This window comes from Myripristis murdjan, chromosome 4 (assembly GCF_902150065.1).
Source record: "Myripristis murdjan chromosome 4, fMyrMur1.1, whole genome shotgun sequence".
Taxonomy (NCBI): Eukaryota; Metazoa; Chordata; class Actinopteri; order Holocentriformes; family Holocentridae; genus Myripristis; species Myripristis murdjan.
Genome location: NC_043983.1, coordinates 14,618,876 through 14,646,598, shown reverse-complemented (window position 1 = coordinate 14,646,598; position 27,723 = coordinate 14,618,876). Strand labels below are relative to the sequence as shown.

General features: G+C 43.9%; 1 protein-coding gene across 2 annotated transcripts in view; it reads left to right on the top strand.

Annotated features, from left to right (window-relative positions):
* Positions 1 to 198: 198 nt before the first annotated feature.
* ssbp4 (single stranded DNA binding protein 4) overlaps positions 199 to 27,723 on the top strand; it is an 83,009-nt gene continuing 55,484 nt past the window's right edge. The window contains exons 1-4 of one of the 2 annotated variants that reach the window (XM_030049182.1): positions 199 to 422; positions 9,426 to 9,498; positions 14,461 to 14,522; positions 22,542 to 22,626. In XM_030049182.1, the coding sequence (XP_029905042.1) occupies positions 367 to 422; positions 9,426 to 9,498; positions 14,461 to 14,522; positions 22,542 to 22,626 (276 nt within the window). In that variant the 5' untranslated portion in view covers positions 199 to 366. The remainder of the gene's footprint in view (positions 423 to 9,425; positions 9,499 to 14,460; positions 14,523 to 22,541; positions 22,627 to 27,723) is intronic. The other variant, XM_030049183.1, reaches the window with a different exon arrangement.

Below are 27,723 nucleotides of genomic sequence, written 5' to 3'. Positions count from 1 at the left end.
GTGTGCGTTTCCCTTTAAGGAGCCCCCACCGTTGCGCAGAGGAGGGAGGACGGGCAGGTCTGCGGAAGAGCGGCTGAGGAGGGGAAAAAAAAAAAAATCCAACAGAGGACGGTTTCAAGTCGCCCCAATAGAAACTGTGCCTGATTTGTGGCCAATGTTGGAGATGTAAAAAAAAAAAAAAGAAAAAAAGAAAAAAAGAAAAAAAAGAAAAAAGAAAAAAAAGAGAGAGGAGAGAGAGAGAGAGAGAGAAGGAGGAGGAGGGGGGAGGAAAAACACTAAAGGGGTAGCTATGGAGATGGAGCGTTTTCCTGGCTGCTTTCTTTGACAGGTGTTGAGTGGGGTAAAAGTCTTAAAACAGAATCCAGCATGTACGCCAAAGGTAAAGGAGCTGTCGTCCCTTCCGATAGCCAAGCGAGAGAAAAGTAAGTGAATTATGCACTATTTAAGAGTTTTACCTGCTTGTGACGGGGGGAAGTCCAACTTTCTCAACTAGGTACTGTAATTTAAAAGGTGTGTACTGTACTTAAGTGCGCTCCTGAGTGCCGTCCCCCCCTCCACCACCTCCACCACTTAGAGGTGCGTCTCTTTAACTTTTTTTTTTTTTTTTTAATGTAGCTCTTGGTTGCACTTTTGCGTCCTTGTGGAGGATATTTACTAATATTGCGTGTTTGTGCGAACGCACACACCGGACAGGAGAACTGACTTGTGCTTGTTCATGCAAGCCTCCCGCGGAGTTAACAGTGCAGTCGCTCGTGTTTTGTTTTATTTTATTTTTATTGCGATACCTTGCGGTGCAGAAATTAAAGTAGCGGGAAAGCACGTTTTTTTTTTTTTCTTTTTGCAGCGCCGCGTTTTAAAAAATGTTTTGGTTTATTTACTTGTGGGTCCAGGCGGGTGTAGGCTGCCACTGCACGGACGCTCTTTTGCAAACTTTAGGGGAGAGATGAAGCGTTTTTTATTTTTGTTTCAGAGGCTGTAGGAAGTTTGAAGCTTGCTCAGGCTGTCGCTGTTTATTTTGAAGCGTGAATACCGGCGCAATCAAACCTGGCGATGAGGAGAAAAGTTTTGTCCCATTCAGTAGTTATACAGCAGTGGTAAACTTTTTAGCATCCACTCACATGTAGGAGAGCAACTGAGTCATGCAGCCCTACACACAAGCTGCTCTCACTGAACTACAGTAGGCGATGTTTCTAATATCGGACATGACAGATTGATGTGTGACTGGGTCGATTGTGACTCTTGATGGCTGTGTTTTTAGCAATATTTAACAAATCACTGTCCCGTGTTGGACAGTCCAATGCAGCGCGGTGACATTTTGGCTCTATGATAGGCAGAATTAGTGCCAGAGGTTTCCCTTGTTGTTGTTGTTGTTGATATTTACAACATCTGCGTTTGCACTGCAGCTTTTTGCATAAACGCCAGTGAAACTTTTAAATTGGATTGTCATTCACAGGCAAGGCTGCACGCCGCCTCACATGCACTGTGCTTTTCTTCCGATATTACCCAGGATTTTTTTTTAATTATTATTATTTTATTCTCAAAGAGTTGGACCTTCTTTGCATCTCAGCACTTGAGATCAGCAAGGATGTTTGATAGAGTCTTTTATCATCATTTGCTATTTTTAAGCACTGAACGGTCTGTGATTAGAGAAGTGAGTGGAGATCCCTGCTGAGATGAAATTGTAATCTAAAGGCACTGTCAGCTCCTGAGAGGCTCTGTTGTTACGGGGTTTCATACATTTGTAAGGGAAACAAAATTTTCTTCAGAGACTGTCCTGTGTGTGTGTGTGTGTGTGTGTGTGTGTGTGTGTGTGTGTGTGTGTGTGTGTGTGTGTGTGTGTGTGTGTGTGTGATTTTCAATTGATTAGAGTTTTCATGAAATGTTGCTTATCCACTTGGTGTCTTGAATAACACTTTATACACGTGTAGCACTGTGAACATTTCATTTCACTTTGAATTCATATCACTTTGTTGACAAATTGAGTAGTCCATTGTGTGTGTGTGTGTGTGTGTGTGTGTGTGTGTGTGTGTGTGTGTGTGTGTGTGTGATTATCCTGGAGGAAAACAATCCCATGTGGTTTTATGAACAGCAGGCAGGGTGACCTTTGAACCAGCATATGATGCTTTGATATTACTTCGAACGTAAACATCAGTAAACATTATGCTACTTTTACACCTGTTTGTTTCTCGAGCAGCAATGCTGAAAGCACACGTTGAAGGCCATAGATTAATACAATTACTATTTAAACACTTTGTTTTACACTCATTTTTGTTGATTCTTCAAGGGCTGTTGTTCATTTGGCTGAAATCAGTGCAGAGGCTGCATGTATTACCACTAATGCTCCAGGCAGATTAATACTTTATCTTAAGTGAGAAATACAAGTCTTAAAAAAAAAAATTAAAAATTAAAAAATGATGCGTGTTTCTGCTTTCAGGCTACTTGTAAGCAGCACCACTCCTGACTTTTTACCATTTTCAATGTGTTTACTTGAATTTATTTATACCCCTTCAAAGCAGAAAGTCTACAGTAGACAGCCCATTTGTATTTACTTCAGTGTGTGTGTGTGTGTGAGTGAGTGAGTGAGTGCGTGTGTTTAAATGTGAGTCACAGGCCTATAGGTATTGTCCAGACATAACGGATGGTGCTTGCCCTTTCCCTCTCACCTGTCTTGTCACCCTAACCTGTGCCACAGGGCCAACACATGTTTCCTTGTAAACGTGGAGCTCACAGCAGCTGTCTGGATGCATCACTGAATTAGCTCATATTCATATTTACATATTCATATAGGCGTATACATATTCAGATATTTAGATAAGAGAGAGGCTCAGATGGACTTGTATCAGGTTAAATCAGACAAAGTGATACAGTATGGCATCACAGCTGCAGCTCAGGGCCAGAGGATCGATTTCCAAATTATATAACAATGAATAAATATACCTAAAAATAATATGAATTATCTGTTTATTTGTTGTTGGCAAAAAGGCTGGAATTAATTTTGGGCAGTTGTCTGACATTTGCACCTTTCCTACTCTGCGAAAATATTAAAAAGGAAACGAGAGAGAGAGAGAAAAAAAACACTTTTCTTGAGCTGACATTAAATCAGCTTCTAAGGAAGACATTAGTGGCCACCATGCACACGTCCCCCTAAATTATACTGCTCCAATAATGTTCAGACGTGTGCCATTTGAAGCAACCAATCAGACAATGCAGGGGGTGAGGGCGAGGTGTGTGAATTGCACTGGACTAGTTGGTTGAACAAGGAGATCAAGGCATGAATTTGTTTGCATGTTGTTGTTTTTTTCTCGTATTTCCCATTTAAATCCATAACACATAGCTTTGCAGCTGCAACAGTAAATTCTGTTGAATTATTATTTTTTAAAATACAATAGCTTGTCAGTAGATTTCCTTAAACTTAAACACAAAACAGATACTTGAAAAAGCAGAGGTCTGCAACATTTCTTTTTTTTTTTTTTTCAAACAACATCCTGGTTTTGGAACATGGTGACATTTTGAATGACAGCTGGCTGCTGAAACTGTTTTAGAAAAGTGAGGTGCAACCTTACTGTAGAAGTTGCAGAACAGCCAGTGGCTACAGAATAAAAAAAAACATAATCAGACAATAGTTTTTCTTACATGACCTGTGTCTTTCAAGCGCTGGAGTAAATTTAGGAACGTTGTGATTATTAGGGTGTAGCTCATGTGCATCAGTGCTCTCTGTGTTTTGAGGGGCTGCATAAACCTTATTAGCTTCTTGATGTTGCAATCTTGGGCAGCTGCTTCCCTGAACAGGATATCGTGATGTGAACCTAGATAACATCTGGGATTTCCAGTGTAAGTGTTGCCTTTTCCTGATTTTAAAAGCTGCATCACAGTAAAGAAATGCGATTTTCTGAACTTATTAGACTGTAGCAGCTGTTTTATTGTTTGCCTCTACTTACTTGGTGATCATATCCACATTGCTGATGATTATTTAGTAGAAATCTATTGCGTGTCACTATATAATGAAAGCACCAACAGTCATCCCTACGATATCATCAGACTGTTGATATTGAGGTATTTGGTCAAAGATATCATGGTGTTTGATTTTGTCCATGTCACCCAGGCTTCAAAACCCAAAAAGGTTGAAGAAAAAAATAGTGAAAGTGCCTCTGCTGAAATTGTTGCGATGTGTATCGTGCCAAAGTCTCCCTTTAAAGTGTTCATTACACTCTATCGTGAAGTACGGAGTGTGTTGGTTCGTGTAGTTAGCTGCCACCTAGCAGAACATCTGGAGAGAGCAAGATCACCCTGACGCACCACAGCAGCACAGCTCTCAGCTTTGGTACACACAGGGCGCACAGCTGTACCATCTCAAGTGTGTCTCTGTGTGTGTGTGTGTGTGCACAGTGTGTTTATCACACTGTGCATAAAAATTATGTGTGTAAAATGAGGCATTTGGTTTCTTCTTTAAAACCTTGAAACGAGCTTGAATCCAACTTTTTGTGTTTGAGAGTAACATGCGACACACACACTCACACACACACACTCACACATTTCAGTATTTGCGTGGATTCCATCACACACCCAAGGCCTCGCCATAGAAGAGGAATTCACTCGCCATGGTCTTGCTGTCTTGAGATCACAGGTGGGAGGCGGGGTGGGGGCAGCATAAATGTGGCTCTTTTTTGCACATCCTTGGGAAGCATCATTGTAATCAGGCATTTTTTTGTAAATAAATATATAAATGCATACGTAAATAAAAGGTAGAGGAAGAAGTGGGTGCCCTTGCGACCAAAGAAATTAATTACTCTCCACACTCTTTTTTTTTTTTTTTGCTGTTTTATTTAATTTGATTTCAACAGGGGTAATACAGCAGCTTCAAAATTAATATCACCTCATTATTTAGTAACTGGAACCTCTTTGAAATGTGTACTTATGAATCCTGCATCTCAATAAAATGTGCCATTTACAAAATCACATTCACAGTTTCAATAGTTTGACTGAACGTCATATATTTGTTAAAAGCCTGTCCTCAGTGTCCAACAAAATCCTGCTCCACTTTTTTTTTTTTTTTTTACTACTCTGTTTACAGTTATTTTTTGTATTCAGTGAAGAGTGTGACTAGATTTGTAGTGGAAAAACTTGGAGTATAAAGTAAATCAGTTTGGTTTGAACGCGGGTTTCTTTACATCCTCCACTCCTCCTCTGGCTCCTCCCATGTATTTACATGCAGTTTAATGGAGATCTTGAGGTTTGAATGCATGGTTTTGATTCTACACAGATGGCTCTACCATCTGCATTTTGGCCTTTTGAGGGAAGCATAAAGAAGTGCACACTCACATAGGCAGAAACACTGCACTAGCACTAAAGAAACCCCTGATTTACCCCCGGCACCCTTTGACTGACTGTGTTTTCATTCAGATATGTCAACAGTCAATTAATGCTGCCTTTTGTTGGATGCTTTTGGTGCATCTGCACAAATTTGTTAGTTTTCTCACTTGAAATAACTGAGACAGTATAAATATTGAGGCGACGTGCTTGAAGTTGTTAATCAGTTTGGCAACATAGCATGGAGACCTGAAGTGCCTGTGTATGTTGTTTATTAGCATACAGAGAAAAACATGAGTCTAAACACAGAATAGGGCTGTTTTACTTTTTTCTTAAGAAAAACTTTTAGCACAGAAAACAAATGTTGCAGTCTCAAGTTTGGTATTTAAAAGTAAATCTTTATTGGTACGTAAAGCATATAATATTACTGCCCTTGTTAACTTATGAGGGAGGAGGCTTTGGTGATAACAAAAATATGTCAACAATGTCAGTATAACCCTGTATCCTTTGTTCAAAAATCATGACAAATCTCCTTTGCTTCTATGACCAAAAAGCCTTTTTCCTGTGTAAATCAAACTCACCTCACAAGGTGGAAGATGCTAGCAGCATTTTCTGGCCAGTGATTTTGACACTAATGTTGTGGAGGCTGGCTAGCTGCTGGTAGAGAGAATGAGATGGGGTGGAGGTGGGTCTGCACACGTGCACAGGCTTGTGTGTTAGTGTGTGCATGTGTGCGTGTGTGTGTATGCGTGTGTGTGTGTGTGTGTGTGTACACGTGTGCACACACGACTGTGCGTGGATTAACCCATGGCTAAAGCCATGCGTGTTTACACCCTGCTTATTGACACTGATTTGTTTTGACAAAGGAACTGCCATAACAAAGCCAAGCAAATATAAACAGTGTGTGTACTGGGAATAAGCTTTACTGAAATGGCTTTACTGTATCACAGGTGTCTCAAACAGGCTTCCATTTTCTCTCATTCACTTTCAAGAGATATATCTGTACATTTAGACCCGCTCACCGGCACAGACAAAAGAATTCTCCTTTTTAGATAATGTGTTACTCTCAGTTACTCTTGCATTGTCACTAAACCCATCAATAATGCATGCCACACATCTTTATACATATGTGAAAGATGTAGAATCTATAAGAAAACGGATGCAATAAGAAGCCTGCTCAAACCTCCTCCATCACTTCTTCCATGCATACCTTATCTAACCCTGCCCATGCTCTGCCTCGTGAATTATTGAAATGAAGACAGGAAAGTTAATTTGCTAACTGTCTGTGCTTTAGCTGGCTAAACTCAGCTGAGATGCCCTTGTCTCTGGAGGAGAGGGAAGGAAAGGGGAGGCAGCCCGGGGCGAGATGTCAGGTGTGCTTCCTGGGGACGAGGCAGTGGGACAGATCTCCTTGATGTGTGGACACGGAGCAGAGCGTCGCTTAGTCCGGACAAGACGACGGCCAGGGAGATCAGGGATAGCGTTGTGAGGCTCTGCTACAGTCCTACCTAGCTGCTATAGGATGAAGACGGGCTCAATTGACCTCCCAGCTTCAGAGAGAGACAGAGAGACAGAGAAAGAACAGATGCACTTCTTTACTATAAGCAAACAGACCAGCCTTGTAACATAAGCCTTGATAACCAGTCGGCAGTCAAAGAAGGGGTGAGAAGTGCTTCCTCCCACTCAGGGTGGCAGTTCTCAGTCTGATCTCCTGTCTCTCATCATGTAATTTGCATTACCATGGTTTATTGGTAAATTTAATCTTTGGCCTTCCTTGGCTACAGAGAGAGTCATTGAAGAAATATGTGGGAATGGAAATATACAAGATGTGGAATGGACTGGCCTTGATCTGGTTGCGTGTGAACATGCCCTCTCTTCTTCCCTGAATGACACATGTCAGTGAGTGAGGCGTCACAGGGTGGAAATGCAGGTTCATACAGAGAGCGAAAGTTCAATCACTGACGTTTCAGTTTCTCTCTGACTCGCTTCTCCCGCTTCCCATCTCTCCTCTGTCTCCCTCCATCTGCATGGTCTTCCTCAGGCCTCGCTCCGTCAGCTAACAAAAAGTCTTCTCCTCAGCCGAGTTACACTTACTGCTTCTGACAGAGTAACAAAAGGTGTCCCCTGAAGCCTGGATTGAATGAGTGTTTTTAAATAATGTATTGCAGCTGGGGCAGGTGCCCATCACGGGGCATAGAGCCCCTCAGATCACACCAGGCTCCGCCATGAAAATTTCATTGCCGCAGTGCTCATGGGAATCTCTGTTCGATCCTGTACAGTGTGGACGGTGTGTTTAGGAGCTGACGCCTGCCACTGGGTATTTCGCACTGCAAAGAGGCGCTCTTTTACATTTTATACCAACTGACTCTCCGCTTTAACATGAACCGGGGAGCCTAAATGTCCCCCGAACTGTTCAGGCTGCAGGAGCGTGAATGAATACACCCTGAATGTTAGATGGAGGCTGATGGTTTGTCACTATTACAGGAAGCGCATTAGAAATGAACACTGATAAGAACTGATAGTTCAATGGGAGAAAAATGTATTTCAGTTACTGTAGCATCCATAAAACCCTCTTGAGTGAACAAAAATCACCAGTGGTATGGCAACTTTGTATCAAAAACATTTCAGACAGCTTCCAAAAAAATAAAAACACAGATGATAACTTTCACTTAGGCTACTGAGACAGTCACTCCATATGAAATGATTATTAAAAATTTACAGCTAGCAATTTGCTCCTACTTACTGCTTATGTGATGCCTCCCACAATCCCTTTCTGTGACTGCAATCCCAGTCCTGTCCACACACACACACACACACACACACACACACACACCCCACCACAGCCACCACACATATGTACACTCACACACAGCACAAACACAGGCATGCACACAACAGATGAAAACCTGTGTTTTTAAAAGCATGTTTACACTACATATCTGAAATGGGTGTTGATACACTTGTATCTGATGTAACAGTGAGAAATATATAAGGCGATAACATCTGATGTCTAATGCTCGTTGAAACTGGTTTGGACCAGCTGGAGGAGATAATTTTCTTTTAGCAGATGGTTGTCAAGACATTGCGGTGAAATCCAATGATATCTTTGAGAAGATGAAGAATCGGGTTGTTCAACTCTGGCCCAGCTCATTATTGATTCATTCAGTATCATCCACCATCAACCCAAACATCGTAACTCGGTGTCTGGTCCGGCCTTGACGCATGTGATCAGCATAAAAACAGTCCCTGGCAGTACGAAAACGCAGCCTCGACGCCATTTCAGACCTGAAGACTGCAGAGAGATGATCTGATGCTGTTTCGTCTGTCCGGGATAATGTGGTGGAGTAAATGCTGAGTAGCTCCTCTGGCATGGGATGCTTTTGTCCCAAAGAGGGGCAAGATGTATGTTCGCCTGCATGTGGGTTCATCTGTAAAAACAACACTTACAGAACAACAAAATGATAAAAGCACCCAACACCTAAAAATAATAGAAACCCATTAGGGAGTGTGGCGACGTCCGCGCGTAGAACCCCAGCCACGTGTGAGGATTTTTTTTTTTTGTCTCCTCTTCCCTTGTTTTTGTCGGTGTCTACATTGTTTTGGTTTCAGCCTCTGTGCCTCAACAGCAAAGTTCCTAAAACCACAGGGATATGGCCGAGTGCCACCGAGGCTCTTTAGCTCAGGACTGCGGAGCTTACATCACACAATCACAGCTCCCTTATAGTGTATCTGATCTTCCGACACTAAAACCTTGTTTATCCAGGCCTCCATCTCAAATGACACAGTGGTAATTTTCTGCCAATTGTGCACATTTGTTGGTATTTCCTACTTTACAGGCCCCCTCTTTGGAATGAAAATCGTCCCAAGTATGGCACATGTAGTGATGAAGCAAAGGGAGCGGGCAAGTTTCATCATTTTAAAAAGGTTTCGGCGCCTCAGATACACGCGCATGTCAGTCTTTCAAATGAGCACCATGTTCGAGAGGGTAATGAAGAGGTTTGAAGAACAAATGGACAGCTTGAAGGAAGTCTAAAGAATGTGAATCTCCACACTGACCTCCCTCTCTCCCCCGCCCCCTCCTCTCTCTCTCTCTCTCTCTCTCTCTCCCTGTTTTCCAGGTTAGCTTTATATGTCTATGAGTATTTGCTGCACGTCGGCGCACAGAAATCAGCACAGACTTTCCTGTCAGAGGTAAGAAATGCTTTCACGTTGACTTCCTGTGGCTAACGGATGAATGTGATTTCTCTTCTATTGTATGACCAGGGATGGAATTCACATTATAAGTCGCCCCAGGGTCAAGGGACTGTTGGGTAAATTTACCATTGTGTCCCATCAAGTCATTCAGTGTCTGAGTATTTAAAAGAGTAGCAATATTATGAAGCCAATGACCCAAGACCTGGTTTTACGATTGCTAAAACGCTGAAATATTTCTCTCCCTGTGTGAATGTGAGGCAGTGTAAACATGGCATCGGTACTTGATATGATTACCTGCCCTTTATGATTATTTCCAGGTTATAATCATAAAATGTATAACATGTAATTATAGTGGTGTGAAATATTGTAAGCATCAGTGTTGTGGTGCTGACATTTAATAAGCACAGCCTGTGCATACTAAGGTAAATCGGACGTTTGAAATCAGTCCAAACCGAAGCATTTGTCCCGGGTCTGCCAGACTTATTAGTCTGATATTAGGCCTCTGAACTGTTGAGGAGGTGAGGTCTCTATAATGTGTTGCATCCTCTTCCTTAATGGACATCCTTCCTGCTAATGGTCCAGTGTCCAGGCCTTCTCTTATACAACACCTCTCCTGACCATTGGCTTTATTCAGCTCCACTTAATACACTCCCCAACACTGAGAGGGCTTTAATGGCAAGCAAAGACAGGTCCATATCATTCAACTTTAATACTGACATCATTCATCTGATATTTAGTCAGTTAAGCTAAAAGTAGAGCCTCACAGAGATATCACTCCACCCCTGAGAGACGCGTGCAGCACACACAGACAACCAAAAACTATATGTGTGTGTGCCACGAATGATGCAGTGACACGAGCGGTTGCTAGGTAGTCGCTGAGCAAAAATAAGCCGTTTAATTGGTCAGCTGTATATGCACTAACAGTGTCACAGTGGTCCGTGCTTGGTTTTGTAGTACTGTAATCTAATACTTGAGATTAATGGGCTTCATAACGTGGAAGGACTTAATGCTGACTGACTAAATATACAACTAAGTATCAGCAAAATATGCTGTGGTAAAGAATATTAAACACGGTTATTACCAGAGGTTGAATTGGGATTTGTAAGGAGGCGGAGCCCCGGTCCAGAGAGGTTGGAGCCTGGAGGATAAATAGTGTGTGTGCCTGCTACACGCCTTCAGGGGGGAGAGGGGATGATTGAATCAATGACGAAGTGAACAGCAAGCCTATCATCTTATCATTTAAGTCTCAGTATGTGTTCTGACTACATTTAAATAACTACTGTACAGGGGAAAAAACTCATTAGGAATGAATTAAAGGAAGTCCCTTTATTTATTAATCTGACAGAATCCTCTGAATTTGAAATGTTAACGAACGTGGCCTCTTTTAAATTGAAATGCATTTGATTTTCAATACAGTGCAAATGGGAGCTAGCAGTTGTGGTGCAGCATTCATTTCTCTCACTTTGTCTCTCCCTCACATACATGAGACTAGCGAGCTTACTGCCACATTTATGTTAATTGAATCAGTTGAGTTAATAAAAAAATGTAATAGAATTACCCTCATCGCGCCGTCGTCCTACCTGAAATGTACCACAGCTGAAAAGAACGTAACACCTTCTTTGGATAGTCCCCTACAGAGATTCAAAAGAATTTTAATTGATGTATAAATTAAATATCAACAAGAGGTCAGGAGAATCTCAATAAGCCATAAATTACATGTCAACAACATTCAGCATTATTATGGATCCCACCAGAGTTTTGGGCGAGCACTGTGGCTGCTCATAAAATTTGTTGGCCTGTTGCCCATTCACTAAAACAGGCTTGACATAAGCCTTCGCTCAACCAGAACCCTAACCTTAACCATGTGGGCGTAGCTTGCCCAGAACTCTGGTGGGTTTCATAATAACACAGTGGGTGTCCAGCAGTAATGTCAATTAGACACATGTTAAAATTCAGCTAACACAAAGGAATGTCAATAGATATGTCACTATGTGGTTGAAATATAATTCACTGCTTATCGATATTGCACTGACTTCTATTTAATTAATTAATTAATTAATTAATTAATTAATATATCAATTGACATTCTGTTGAATACCTATAGGGGACTTTTCAAAGGAGATGTGACCACACAAAATAGTCAGGGATCGTAAGCTGCAGGCTCACTCTTCACCACATCAATCAGTCATCATGGTTTACTTTGAGTAACTCACCATGAGAAGAGAACATGAAGACAAAGAGTCGCTATCTGTTTTTGGTCGGTGACTCAGGTTCTTAAAGGAGCTTAAAGGTGGCGGCTCAGGCTTCACAACAAGTGCAAGTGCTCACAAAAAAAAAAAAACGCTTGCACCTGTTCAGTTGTGATAGACAACTTATTCAATCTATGACAATCAATGTTGATGTTGGCATAAAATAAAAAAAAAAATCTACTGAAGCAAAGGTTACTGATCAATATTTGTATGATCATAGGCTTGCTGAATAGCTATTTCATGGAATTAAGAGGCAAAATAAAGTATCAGTAAGAAAATCTTTGAGCTGAAATCTTCCCATGATGTAATTTGCACTTGGCTCGGCCCCAGTTTGACCCCTGCTCACCACAACGGTGCAAGAGCCATGTAAAGTGTTACTTTCTCCTACTGTGCTTCTAAATCTTGGGACTTTATATTATATCCTGCTGAGTGACAGTGACCAGTCAGCGAGACAGTGACCCTGCACCTTCAGAGTCGTGTTAATAATGTATCTGTGAGGTTTGTACATAGCTTCTCTCACCCACAACACCCACGACTTTATCCAGGCAATGGATCAGGATGAATAGGAATCTATATGAAGAGGAATTTATTGGTAAATGATAATGTTCTCCCTTTGTGCACCTGTAAAGAAGTGATATCTCTTCTAGGTGTGCCTGTGAAGCTTTCATTTTTTGTCATGAGTACCCTGAAAATATAAAATAGAAGAACAAAAACACACAAACACTCACCGAAAATTACACTGCTGGAGCATGGATCTATCAATCGGCCATAATCAGGGCAGAATTGGTCACCTTTGCCTGCAGTGTGCAGCGGGCAGCGAGGCGGGCAGGGCTGGAGGCCGGCCGAAGTGCCAACAACCAGGAGAGGACGGCTAAAATATGAAGTAGAGATGGGGGAGCAGCACAGAGAGATTAAGTAGCAGGGCTGGAGAGAGCCTCACTGATTGCAGAACCCTTGTGGGTGAATCTCCTCCCAGAGATTGAGTGTTATTGGTGAGCTGCTGGAAAGGGGTTAAGTTCTGGGTCGCAGGCGACCAGAGACACACGCAGAAGGCTCTCTCTCTCTCACACACACATACACACAGCCAATAAACAGGAATTAAAACAACAGATACACAGACAGGAATTAAAATAACACACACACAGAGACACAGACAGACAGACACCCACGCAAACAAAACATTACATATCCACAAGGCATGCATGCTAAGACTGCTAAGTCAATTTGACGCCAGCTGTCTGAAAATTTTGCATAACAGCATATTGCTTAGTGAATTTGTTTATCTCAGCCACGGCATCGTTTTATGCTCTCATCTGGTACAGTTGGAATCAACGTATTTGCTTTGCAATTTTAAAAGATTGATGCCGAAGGTGACGTCCGAAGAAGGCGGCGCGCTGACCTCTCACCTTTTCTCCACACTTTTAGCTCCAGCCGTAGCCTTCGGGTCCCTCGGAAATTCCTTGGTATTATCAGAAGCAAAGTGTTGCAATCAATCATGATTCGTTCTAGCCATCTACATCATTCAACATTCAATTACCATGTTAATATTCACCTGTCAATCTCTCCGACTCTCCTCAAAGCACGTGAGGCCTGATCCTCGTTGCCGTGCTTTTCTCTCCTTTCTTTCATATTCTAATCTTTCGCTTCATTTCCTGCCCTCCTCCGATTCCTCCTCACTGTTTACAGTCGCCTTGTTTCTCTTCTCATTCTCTTCCTCCTTTCTGCTCAAAGTCTCTCTCTCTTTCTCTATCTGACACACACACACACACACACACACACACACACAGACAGACACTGTTCAATAAATAAGAGACTTCAGTCCTCGCAGGTATGCTGAAGGAACACACACCTGCTCAGTGCCATCTAATGAGAGCGCTATCACCTGGACTCTCCTGCCTCAATTAGCCTCTGCACCTCCCTCGGTGTGAAGCGCACGTACACACACACACGCAGAAACAGAAACACACACACACACACACACAATACACTTCTGTCCCCGAGAGGACTTTGCCACTCAATGCTCTCTTGCACAGTGCAGCACTCAGCTCTTTAGCAGCATTAAATCAACAGGCCTGCACTGACACACAGCGCACCACAACATTGCACTGGGGAAATCTATAGAATATAGACTTTAATACAATTCCAGCCTGTATCTATTTTTTCTTTTTTCTTTCTTTCTTTCTTTTTTTTTTTTTACTGAAAATAGATCAATCTTGCAGTCATCGTAGACTATTGTGCATCCTCTCTTAGTGGTCTGTGTGTGTACACGCTGACTGTGTGTGTGTGTGTATGTGTGTGATGTCAGTAGGAGTGTGTGGAGCAGGCAGAGGGTCTGGTATATCTCGAGCTGGATCTTATCTCAGTGTCCAGATACAGGCAGGAGCTCTGTTGGTGTGTGAGGGCAGTGGAGAGGGCTGCTGCTTGAAGATGGTCACAGTGTCTTATCCACACACTCCGCTCTGCACTTCACTTCACTGTCTGTCCGTCCGTCCGTCCGTCCATCTGTCTGCCCGGGCTCTTTCTGTCCATCTACCCATCGATCTGTCGGTTCTAAGTTGAGCGGACAGTTGAACAAAATGATTACGTTATGCATAAAACATGCAGCGGTGTCTAATTTTTCATTGCCCTCCTCTGTCTTCTCCCCCAACTTGTGCCACTGACTCTCTCCCTCTCTCTCTCTCTCTCTTTCTTTTTTCTCTCTCTTTGTCAGATCCGATGGGAGAAGAACATCACACTCGGGGAACCTCCAGGATTTTTACACTCATGGTGGTGGTACGTACGCCCTTATTCATTCATACTCTTTAGCTCCTTAAACACACACTCTCCTGCTGTCGCTCTCTCTTTCTTGACCACATATACACGCGCACACACACACACACACACTTCATACGCACATTCTTCGGCGGCTCACGTTCATGCTGTAGAAGCACTCTTGATGGTCTAAAAGAATGTGCAGGGGTGGAGAGGGACAGTAATTGCAGGGAATGCTAAGTGCATCATCTCACACATGTTTAAGTGCTGTACTCTGGGCTTCCCTCTGATTGACAAGTGAGCTAACTTCCCTGGCTCTGTTATTTAAACCGAGCCGTTTTTTTTTTTTTTTAACCTCACATGTGAACCAGAGTTGAACCGCGGATTGTCTAATCAAAGTCAAAGTCATGCGCAGCCCCTCTATCCCAAATATATAGATTTCAGAGCTGAGATCTTTTAACCTGATACTCCATTTAACAGAACCAGGCCCTGACGTGTGTTTTTCCTCCTCTCTGCTTCTTGAAAGGGATCTGTCAGATGTGTTAATGCCAGATAAATAGAGGAGTGTATTTTCTATCTGGCTGGAAGAACGGGGCCAGTGGGCTGACAGCCTGACACGTACAGTATTTTTCTCTGTCGAAACTGGAGGGGATGGGAACACCCAAATGCAGGGTTCCCCTTTCCAGCTGACAGGCCAAGAGCTCCAGCACCCGGATTCAGAGGCAGGCGGACAGAGAGGCGAAGAGACGAGCAGGCAGGCAGCCGGAGAGGCTGACACGCAGACAGACAGACGGTCAGACAAAGTAGGCAGACAGGCAGTAAGGAAAGTCACACAGAGGCCATGTCCACACTAAGCTGGGTCAATTTGCAAACTTATCCTTTTTTTCCCGTGATTTGGTGTTTTCCCGCCCATAAATATGGGACTTTTTAGAAACGCTCTCCAAGGTGTGTACATTGTAGTAAAGATGGAGAAATGTCCCCCTCTAACCTTGCCTTGAAGGTCCCCAAGTCTTGTAGAAAAAAGGAGGAAACTAATAAGACCCACCCACCGTCCTCTCATTGGTCTTGTGAGTCGTCTGTCTAAATTTGAACAGGAAAGCACAACGTAATTTGTACAAGCCTCTTCTGTAGCCCGGTTGAATTGCCTCTGGGAGCACCATATTTTTTTCACCGCTCGTTTTTTGCCTTCACACATTCCCTGGCGGAAGCCTCAACAGAACCCCAAAAATTCTCACAATCCAGTCAAAACAGAAGTCCTAGGTGACAGAAGGGGTTTGTCAAGGCTAGGGAAAACAGAGCATTTTGAAAATGGCGATGTAGGATTGACACATGATTTAGGTCATAGTCCAGTATTGAAACACTGGAAGATTTTGAAAACTTCGGTGTGTTGTAATGTGGATAGAATACCAAAACAGCCATTTCAAATTTATTTATTTTGCTCCTTCTATGTGGACATGACCCAGGCAGATGAGTAACACACTTTTTTATAGAGTTTTTCTTTAACCTGGGACTACCCAGTCAAAACAACATACCCAAGATGTTTTTAAAAACCACATATTTCACCTCCAGGTTAACTGGGTTACACCGAGGTTAGACGTGCCTCAAGTGTAGAACATATAGACATCCTGCATCATGTCTATGCTGGTTGCAAGTGAGCAACAGAGCCGAAGCCCATAATTAACTTGGGACTGTTGCAGGGTGCAGAACACAAGACCGAAATTTCATGTTAACCCGTATACTCTGAGCTCCGGCCCCGGGCAGTAGCAGGGTTTTAGGTCAGTGTAAAAGGGGGTACAAGACAGACAGGCGAGGAGGTTGAGAGTCTGAATCCACAGCAAGGCAGCATGGCAGCAAAGGGTTTTGGGTAGACTCGCTTTGTTTGTCATTCATGCCGTCCTGCTCATCCCCCGAGCCCCCAGTCACCCGTCTGTAATAAACCAGGACTTGCAGCTTCATTCATTCTCTCTGGCCCTTGTGTGTTGTAATTGTGCAGCCTGTTGACATGGTTCATAATGGTCCTTTAGAGAGCCTGGCTTCTCTCAACCTGACAGCCCCGACTTGGACAGCAACCAGTGATACTGACGGACTGACATACACAAACATACAGGCCAGCATAAGTTTACTCTCCCCTCTGGCCTGACCAATAAGAGGACTCATGGAGACTTGCTCTGTGTGTGTGTGTGTGTGTGTGTGTGTAAGAGAGAGAGAGCGAGAGAGCGAGAGAGCGAGGGAGAGAGTTTGATGTGAATGTAGTGTGTGTACGCAGGAAGTAGAGAGGGAAAGGGAGCAACTGGAGTGTGTGTTCTGACTGTATTGATATGTTTCAGCAGCGTGTGGGAGAGTGTGTGTGTCTGACTGTATAAATGACATTGTGTTTGTGAATGATTGTGTGTGTGTGTGTGTGTGTTGTGAGTATCTTGTGTGTATGGAGGAAAAATTAAGGGAAAGGCAGAATTTGTGTGTGTTCTCACTGTATTGGTATATTTTGGCAGTGTGGGAGAAGGTGTCTGATTGTGTAAATGACAGAATGTGCTTGTGAATGACCTAGTGTGTGTGTGTATGTGTGTGTGTGTGTGTGTGTGTATGTGCGTGCCAGAGAGCAGTTGGAGAGTAGGCTGATGATTAGCCAGGCTGAGCAGGGCAGGTCCCCGGCGCAGTGTGACCTAGCTAAGGGGCGTCTGTCTAGGCGCCGCAGCACGTGGACACACAGACTCAGTGGGTGGGTGGGTGGGGTCGGGGTAGGGGAGGGGAGGTCCCCTCTCCACCCACTCAGCCACCCAACCTCACCCCTCCCCAACCTCCAGCCCCCTCCTCCCCCAAAACAAAAGCTCCAGATGGTAGGGGAAAGCCACCAACCTCCCTCATCCCTCCCTGTCGCTCCCCCCTCCCTCAACCTTTGTCTGGAGGCCTGTCCTTTGTTTGCGGAAGAGAGACCCCCGAATGGATTAACTCTTTGCATTCCAGGCTCCTTTGTGTTAAACAGCCAAATCCAAGACACCCCTACCCCCCAAAATCCCCCCCATCGTCCCCTCCTCACCTCTCCCTCTCTGGGGTTTTCTTCCCTCCTGTCTCTGTCTTCTCTGGCCGTTTCCTGTATGGGGCGGGGGCTTCAGTCTGTGACTGTGTGTGTGTGTGTGTGTGTGTGTGTGTGTGTGTGTGTGTGTGTGTGTTTGGGGTGGGATGGGAGGTTGCAGGGGGGAGGAAGAGGCAGGCTGGAGGTGGGGGTCATTCATCCACATCTGTTGTTATGGGTGGAAGGATAAAGAAAAGGCTCAGCGAGGGCTGCAGGTGTTGATTGTGTCATTAGCTCTCTCTCTATTGGCTGCTGCTCGTTGTCTCCTCCTTATCCCAAAATCGATTGCTTTAACCAGTTTTCACTGGATAGCTGCTGAATCCTCAAAACACCACACACGCCTCCACCTTAAACACACAAAACATACACACACACACACACACACACACACACACACACGCACACACACACAAACCTCAGCATAACAACAGTATGTAGAGGGATCATCTCTGTAATAGCCCCTAGCTGAAATTCCTCTTTGCAAGGGGCAGAGAAAACAGTGCCAGAACAGCTTTCCCCGGCTCCCAAAATCTCTGGCCTGCTCTTTATAAAGACAGGTATCAGGCAGGAAGCATGGGCTTCACCTCTCTCCTCTCCTCTTCTCCTTATTTTCTATCCAAGTGCAAACCAGATCAGGGAGAACGGTGCTGACATAGTTTTCAGGTATTTGGTAAAGTCATAGTGCTGTTGTCAGGAAAGCCCTTAAATATCGTGAGAAGTAAAATCACTACATGAAACTGTATTGATTTTTTTTTTTTTCAGCTAAACCACCTGAAGTGGTGCAGTTTGGCCAAATTGGACTCCTGGCCTCTTCTCAAAGCCCTGAGAAGTTTTATCTGTGCGCATAAATGCAGGGAAGTGTTATTCTGCTATGTCGGCATATGTTAACAATATGCACACAACATCATTTCCCTTCAGTCCCCCTTTAGTCTCCTCTCATTGACAGTTGCTGTATTTATTAGCAACAGTCCAAAGGGAGTGTTCCTGATTTACATGGCATACTGATGTTGCGTCTCCCTGCTCGCTGAAAGCATTGCTACTACCAGGAGAGTCGCTGGAGCTCGAGTCAAGGTAATAAAGACAACTGGAAGGGTTCTGTTTCCCCGCCTCCCCTCTTTGATTGCAGCACTTTGTCCCATTAAGAAGAGCTTAAGTCTGTAAAGAGGAGAACGAGACGGCGCAGTCAACATGGTTGGCTCGCTAACTCTGTTTCTTAGGTTTTCTCTCTTGTTCACTTTCTCTCGCTCATGTTTGGCCTGTCTCCTTATCTCTGTCTGTCTCTCCATCTCTACCCCTGTCTCCCTCCTGACTTGCTGACTGGCTGGCCGGCTGGCCAAAGGCACACATGGGATTATCACTGTGGACCTGCCACCAGCAGCCTGGGTGTCTGTCTTTATGCCCGTGTCTTTGTTTACCCTCCCTATTATAATCGAAAAGCACATTGTAACCACTGGCTTTGTCAGACCACAGTTAATTGCAAATAATTATCGTGATGGCATTTAATTTTAGTAATTGTCTTCTTCTGGACGGCTGGACGCTAATCCCTTCCTCCTCTGTTCTGGATACAAAGTGTGTGCGTGTGTATGTGTGTGCCTGCTTGTGTGCTCACACTGCCTGCTGATATTGTTTAGCTTGGGTTTCTCATTTGAATGAATAAAACCACGTTTGCATGACCCCGCACAGCAGTTTTAAATCTCCTGCCACCTTTCATGGTATGTTCGGTTAAAGTTTCATCTGGAATCTTCTGTAGGGAGTAGTGGGGCTCAAATACCAGCAGTTACTATGCATAATACCATAAAGAGCTTCTCATGATTAGATGATTAGATTGAAATGATTAGATAATTGGATAGAAAGTGTACTATTATAAGGGTGGGAAGACGGCAAGATTTCTAGCAGATTGCTGGTACTAATTAAGTGCAAATGTTGCCTTCCCAGACAGTTTCTAAAGATTAGTGTTTCTGGAAAGGAAGCGACAACAACTATGACACGGGCTTTTCCTCTCAGTGTGGGTGGGACTGCCAAATCAGAGCTAACAGCAGTCAAATTCACATTTTGTGATTTTGATTCATTGCCAGTGATAGATCAGAAGGTAAAAGAAAACAGAAAGATTTTTTTTTCCTTTTGTTAGTACTTGTACCTTTCCTCTGTGCAGAAAACCTCCATTATATAAGTGCAAGAATCTAACCATTAACGTGCTACAGTGGCTTTGTTTGTTTTTTTTAATCAAATACCTCGCTACACTTAAGGTCAGTTATCCCCATTTAACTCTCCAGGTATTTTTTTTAGTCACATAAAATAATATCAAAACGATGAACATCTCAGTTGTCATGATTCCTTTCTTCTACCACCAGTCCTTCGTCAGATACAGCAGAAAGACAGAGAATAAGATTTTCCCATGTTGCTCACACACACACACACACACACCCACACCCACACACCCACACATACACACAGGTCAGCTGTTCAATTCGTAATATATTTGAGACTCCACAGGCCAGGAGATGTTAGATCACCTTGCCCCTACCCCTGCGCCTCCACCTGGTTGTGTCTTTTCAGTAACAAACTGTAACCTGCGTCCTATTTCATTTCCCTGAGAGCTGATTGGATTTGTGATGGTTGTGCTTTCTCCCCGCGGCTCGGCTCTGACGGAGCAGCAATCTCTTTAACACCAACCGATAGATATGATAATGTACACCGGCTTTATTGTCAAGTGACTGAGGGGCAGCACAGCCACCCCCATTACACACACACACACACACAAACACACACAAACGTGCACACACAGACACACACACACAAAACGCAGACACCATATGTGTTCACCACCTTCTTTCTCTGTTCCTTGTACCTCGGCTCCCCTGTCTGGAAGGGACTGAAGTGCACACTGAATGCCTCGGGGCACAGACTGTCTTTTAATCTTTAAATACTCTAATAACAAATTTCTATTGTAGTTATTGTGCTTTGAGAGGTTCATGTCCCACAGGGTTTGTACTTATTGTTTATTGTCCTTTTTTTTTTTTTACGTCCCCCATAGTTACCTGCGTGTTTTCTTGATGTCCTCAGATAACATTTATGACAAAAATCAGTAGAACACAAAAGAAAGAATAGAATCAGCTATACTTTTACTCGATATCATGAACAAAGATGAAAATAATCTGATTTCGATGTGCCCCAATGTAGCTTGTGATCCCAAGCGGTGCTATGGTGCATGCTGGGAAAAGCAGGTTCCTGTTTTGTTTACATAAACTTGTAACTTGTAGTGTGCCCTGAACATGGAGGTGGCATATTATACATGCTGATGTAAACAATGCAACTTTCAAAATATCACAAAATAAGGCTTTGCAAATGTCATCCTCCTTGGTTACTAGGCCTCAAAACACACAAATAATGTGATATAGTGAGCAAAATTTAATGTAAACAAGTGTGTTTACAAGGAAAACTACATTGGGTACCTTTATGGCTGATTTATGGCTCACTTTCGCAGCATCAGCATAACTTCTTTTTTTATTTTTTATTTTTTATTTTTTGTTATAATGGTGCAAGTATTTATAGTTCTGTGTTGCTGATTCTGCCTTGAGACCTTCAAAACTCTAGATGGCAGTATTAAGTTTTTATTACTTATTAAAACAAATAAAATAGAAATATTTGTCTTTACATTTTCCGTAACCACAGTATTCAGTGTTTATACACACTTGATGGTGTTCAAACTGATGTTTTGAGGTATTTCTGACCATGAATTTAGTGACATCTGGCAGTTGCTATCATTTGGGAATGCGGCGTAATACAAAGCGGCGTATTTGCGAACCTCATTAGCTCATCTTTCAAGTTGTTTTCACAGAGTATAAATCAACTGTTGACATGTGGGAAGAGATACAACGCGGCCAAGCTGACCAGCCACAATTTTGCGGCCTTGTGTCCCCTTACACAACATTACATTTTAAGAGAGGCGCATGTAAAGCTACACCACAGATAGTTATGCCATAGCTACAGCGGCATTTCAACACAAAACCATAAATTGGCCATACTGGGAGATTAATTATTATCTCTCACTATAACCGACCATCATAACATAAGGGTTTCAGCCAACCATCCTTCTCACATTAAAAAAGTGACCAACATGTGACAGGGTACTGGTGAGCGATTCTCTGACACACACATTGTTATGGGCGATCAGCTAATATTTTCTGCTCCATTTTGCAGTCTGTCATATCAAGTGTCAAGGCTGTTCAAAGCCAGCTTTCCTAACATCAGCACAAAGAATGCATGTAACAGTTTATTTGCACCTTTGAATGACAGAGAAAAAAAAAAAGAAAAGAAGTGCAGATTTTCTCTCTCGAGTCCCAATTCAGCAGTTCTATTTTATACGCTGTCCATTAAATCAATATCTTCAGAGAGAGAGAACTCCTTAATGTGGACCAGCTAAGCAGGTACTTAATTTCAGTGTAGTAATTAAGGGCCCATTTGGAGTGGGACCTGGTGGCCCCTGCTGCCCTGGAGGAGTGGGATTGGTCTAATTAACTAATATGACTACGGCTGATTGGGCAGTAAGTAATATAATCACAGCTGATTGGTCAGTAACCTGCAGGTCGGTGTGGCAGGCCGAGATGAACAGGGAAGGAGTCCATTTGGTGACCCTGCCTGGATTACAGCTCTCTGGAGTTTTGCTGCAGTGCTCAGACCGGACTGAGGCCCGAATATCGGCTGGACAGGAGGTTACAAGTTCCTCAGGGCTTCTGTTTTTAAACACCCTTTACTCGTGTCGGTGGATTGTTTTTTGCATCCATCCGTTCACTTCAAACCACATGCACTCAGAGTACTGTACATGAACTTGCAGCCATTAGGGAGCTGCAGCCATAACCACAGGAAAAAAAAAACAAAAAAAAAAAAAACCTGAGCCTGAAAACATGCAATGTTATATCTCAGAGTAAGCGGCTAACTGTTGTTGCTCTCTTGTCCTGTGTGCACAGTGTATTCTGGGATCTGTACTGCGCTGCCCCGGACCGGAGGGAGACATGCGAACATTCCAGCGAGGCCAAGGCTTTCCATGACTATGTGAGTGAACTTAATCAACCTACCAGTTGTGCACGAGGGCGTTCGGGGTGGGCATACACATCCACTTGCTTGGACACATTGGCTCACACATACACATGCACGGCGTGTATCAAACAGAAGGGGCTATTCTCTCTGCGATAATGCCGGTGGTTCGTGTTTTGACATGCCTGAGTCTTACAGTTGCGTCTTGCTCCCCGCTCGTCTGGTCTGCCCGCCGTAGCCTCTCCTCTGGATGGGACAGACTCCGAGCCAGACTTTTGAAATAGCATGTGTTTTAAAAATGCAACACCTCTGAGCACGAGTTCTATATTTTATGGGAAAGGCCTTCCATCTTTTACTTTTTAAAGTCAAATGGAGAATCCTGATGTTAATCTCACACATCTCACATGATCCGGCTTGAATGAGATAAGCGCTTTCCGCACACAGTGTATCAGCTGCTCAACCCTGAACCCCCCCCCCCTCGGGTCCTACCTACACTGTCTGCCTGAGGTGAAAGGTCACAGCGCTGCCTGGCTTTTTATTGGTCCACTCATGGCTTCAATAAAGGTCAGAGCACATAAAGCAGCTGGCTGATCACACAAGCACATTAACACATACACACATAAACATGCGCAACACACACACACACACAGAGTGAGAGCTGGCCCAGGCTATGCCAGTGGTGGTTTTAGGGGCTGGACTCGTTGTCGAAAGGTCAGGGTGTGTGGCCCCTTTGACCCTCTCATCTCCTGAAGAGGTTGAGCAGTTGCTCAGTAACCTATTGAACAGCCACACACACACTCACACACACACTCACCGGCAGTGTTTTTTGAAGGGCTTGATGTGCTCGGAGGGCATCTCAATGCATTGACTACAAATGAAAGGCTGCAGGGTTTATTTTTTTGGTCCAGCTTTCATCTGATCATTTTGATGTGACCTGTGCATAGTCACGCTGAGCCAAGGTGTTGATGATCAAGATTTAAGAAATCATGCCCGATCATATCTTATCCCTTTTGGTCAATTAGGGTTTTAACACAGATCACTTCCAATTAACCTGAACATCCTCCTTTTTTCCGTGTGTCCATACTATTTTAAATATTGGCATTACATTGTCTTAGATGTATTTGAATAAGGCTTATATGGGTATTAGGATGTCGACTGGACACACTGCATTAGCTACTAGATTACCGTTCCACCTGGGCAGCGGTGAAACCTGAAATGGATTAGCGCTTCTATTCTTACCATAGGCATTTCATTCAGGCTGTTTTAGCCTGTAGCCAGTCGCCTATTCAGTTGAACTCTCTTATGAGGTTTGACAGCAAAAGTGTGAGCAGTTGTCAGCTGAACAGATTACATTTGTTGTGCATGTATTACGTGTGTGTGTGTGTGTGTGCGTGTGTGTGTGTGTGTGTGTGTGTGAGAGTGGGTGGGTGTGTGTGTGTGTGAGTCGATGTGTGTTTCTGTGCCTGTCTGTGTGTGCATGTGGTAGACCACCATAAGATTAATTACATGGTTAATTAAACCTAGTAGTTAATTAAATCTGACAACTGTGCCTAATTAATCTAAATGCCATATAATTTCCTACACCTTTCTCCAGAGGTAGGCCAGCTGGATACCTGTGTGTCTCAGCTCTTACGCCGTTGGTGTGACAGGCTTGTGTGCTGTATGGTTGAACTTCCAACCTCAGCTTCTGCTACCGTAGAAATCACATTTTTAAACTAGTAATGCTCCATATGTTGTAGTCTTTCAGCATAGGCAAATCAGTTTAAATACACGCCAACCAGATGAGTGCAGCCACTTCACTGCCGCTGCCGTTGCTGCTGCTGTGTATTTGAACATGGAAGAGTTGAACAAAATGAGCACAATGTCGTTGTAAATGCAATTTGAAATGCTGCACTGTTAAGTTTTGTTGAAGTATCAAGGAGCAAATGGATTGCAAACAGGACCTCTTAAGCCTGCTTTTAAACCCACACATGTGCACACACAAACACAGAACAGAACATTTTTCACGTTCAAAGATTCACATCCAGTCTCACTTGACCTTTGACCCGGCTGAAGTTCAGAAGGTCAGAGTGAAAGTGCTGTCCGATAGAGTGAACTGTTTGTGTTGCTGCTGTGCAAAGCGGTTTTCTGTCACATTAGGAGCATTTACTGTTAAATGATGAGTGATGCCTGTCGGTGTTAACGTTACTGAGTCAAATGGATGTTCTTTGCTTGGGTTTATTGTTCCTTGCTGGCTATAAACACTAGGATTTTGGATTCACCCTTTAGCAGCGCAGAGATAATCTACCAGTGAAGTGTGATAGTGAAGTATTTGCTTGTCAGTGTTGTGTATATTTTGGCTGTGGAAGGTGTGTGAAAACTTGCAGCTTATGTACATGCATGTGCGCGTGCATGTTAAGCTACCTACATGTGGGTGCACATGGACTTTTGTGAGTGTGGCGATGCATGTATGCGTGGGCGTGTGTGTGTGTGAGAGTGTGAGGGTCGAGGCGTGAATCCCCCGGGCGTTGAGGGTCTGTCTGTCTCTGATTAACTCTGGCTCCTTGGTCCCTGCAGACCGACGGCCTGATCAAGTCTCTATCACGGCCCCTCGCTGATAACGGCTCCCTCATTCCCCCGAGCCCCCTGGATCACAGAGTGAAAAACAACACAGCTCCCAGGAGTCACACACACTCCGCTCTGTGTGTCGCTCAGCAGGAATAGTGAAAGAGAAAAGTTGAAGACAAACCTGTTCCAGGATTGGTTTTGTTCTTATTTATGTTGATGGTCTTCTCTGGTATCCGCCATGTTGGTTTACTGTGTTTTTTAGTGCTGCACTATAAAACTGATACTGAGAGAGTCAGTTTACCCATTTATCTCCTGGAACTAATTTTGTTGCCAGGCAACATTGAGCAAGAGCACAGTCTTAGTTACTGGTTTGGTTTGGCTCAGTTTGGCTCAGTTTTCCTGGTTTGAAGGCACCTCTTACTCAGCTCTCTCTCCTGCTGGTGATGCCCTGGAACATTAGGCTGCAGCACATCCTTACTTGGTTTGACTCGGTTTGGCTCGGTTTGGCCTGGCATTAAGTCACCTCTTAGTCAGCCCTGTCCTGCTGGCCCCCCTGGTGAGGTATGATGTAGACTTTGTGGACTCTCCAGTTTGGGTAAGATAATGGAATATAATGTGCTAATCCTCAGATCTGGGGACCGGTTGACAGCTAATCCAGGGGATTGTGGTGGGATTGGAGCCCTGGCTTGGCTCCCAGAGCTGGAGGCCTCTGACTAGCTGGATCGCTGGCTGGCTTCACCTCTGGATGGTGAATCCACTATCACTCAAGCTAACACATAAACACTTACACATGCAGGCACACTTATGTGTGCATATCACACATCCACTCATGTATGCAAATGAATACACACACTCAGAGTGAGATGATACTGTATCATAAAGAGCTGAAACACAGCCTGAAGTCTTGTACCTCTGTAAAGTAATTTAAGTGGTCTCTCTTGTAGTCTTAATTGTTTGAGTTGTGTTGCTGTCCTTCCTCTTCACATTGCCTTTTAATCATGTTTATTTCCTAAAAGAAATCTGCACATCTTAGAGTTCTCTTTTCGGCTTGAATTTGGATGTTCCTCAAAAGAGCACTTTGTTGCGGAAATGCGTTTGATTATAAGAACATGGCACATCTTTAGTAACTCAATATGAATGATAAAAGGCGGGGAGCTTTGTGATGAAGAAAGTCAGACATATTGAAGAGCGAGCACGCATGCTCGCACGTACACACACATTGTCACATGAAAGCAGACAGAGGCGTAAGTCTGTCTGTTTCACTGTCTCTGACACACACACACTCACTCACTCACTCACTCAGACGCAAATACACACACACACACACACACACATGCACGCATTCACAATCAGAGACAAACAGCCTTTCAGGAAGTGATACAGTTGGCCTTGTTGTTACAGACATTGTGCTTTGCCCGATCCAGAGGTCACAGCCCCACACATCTGTGATTCATGCCACTCTGAGTTCAGTGCCTGCGGAGTGTCACAGATTTAGTGCTACAAGTGCGTCATTCACATCGCAGCGATGTACCAGCTCCACTGAGCTCTTGGCTTGTTGATGAGAATTGTCATGAATGAGGTGCGGCGATGATTGAAATGGACGCGTCTCAGAGTGAAATATCTAACATTTTCTCTCTAACCTTATCAAAAAAACAAAACAAAACAAAACCAGGGTGGTTACACTGGATTTGGTAATTGGACCCTTTCCCAGTTTACAGTGTGCATGTGGTGGAGACATGGAGGTGCGCTGTTGTTGGTTGCCTGGGGATTCTTTGAGAGGGTTAAACATTTGTTAGGCTGGACCGCAGTAACAGGTGGCACAAGGGGAGGAGCTGCACTCTGTAAACAACCGCTGATGGCCAAGCCTTTGTCTGGACACTGTGTTTGTGTGTGTACCATCTCTCCTCCATCTCCACGTCTCTATACGTTACCCCACCAGGTGCTCGTCTAATATCAGCAACACTGTCCGAAAAAACCCTTCACAGTTCCCTCTGTCTTTGTCTCCATCTCGCTGTCCTTTTTTTTTTTTTTTTTTTTTTTTCAAAGACAGAATTTACTCATCCTGCGCCGTTTTCACTGCTTCAATTCCTCTCAGGTCTTTTTCACTTCCACCCCCCCCCCTTTCTTTTTCTTTCTCCTCCTCTCTGTTCCACGCTTTCTTTCTTATTCCTCCCCCTCTCTCCCTTTGCCTCCCTCCACCTCTCCTCCCGCCCCCCTACCCCTCTCTCAGAGGAGATTGATTGGGTAATCTGGCTGGGTGCCAGCAGTGCCCGCTTTCTTGCTTGGGGGAAGGAGAGAAGCGGGGGCGACATGACGACATGCAGGAATAATAATAACATCCATAATATAGGCAGAGTAGGTATGGATGGAGGGACGGAAAGAGAGCAGAGGGAACGGGAGTCAGAGCTGGCACAGCCATGCCGTCTTCACACAGATTCCCCTGGCCGCTGTGCGCAGAAATGCAATGCCACAACATTTGTGTCTCTGTCGGTGTCTCTGTCTGTCTTTCTGTCTCCCTCTCGCTGTCTCCCCCACCCTTTCCTGTGTCGTCTTTTAATATCAAACAGT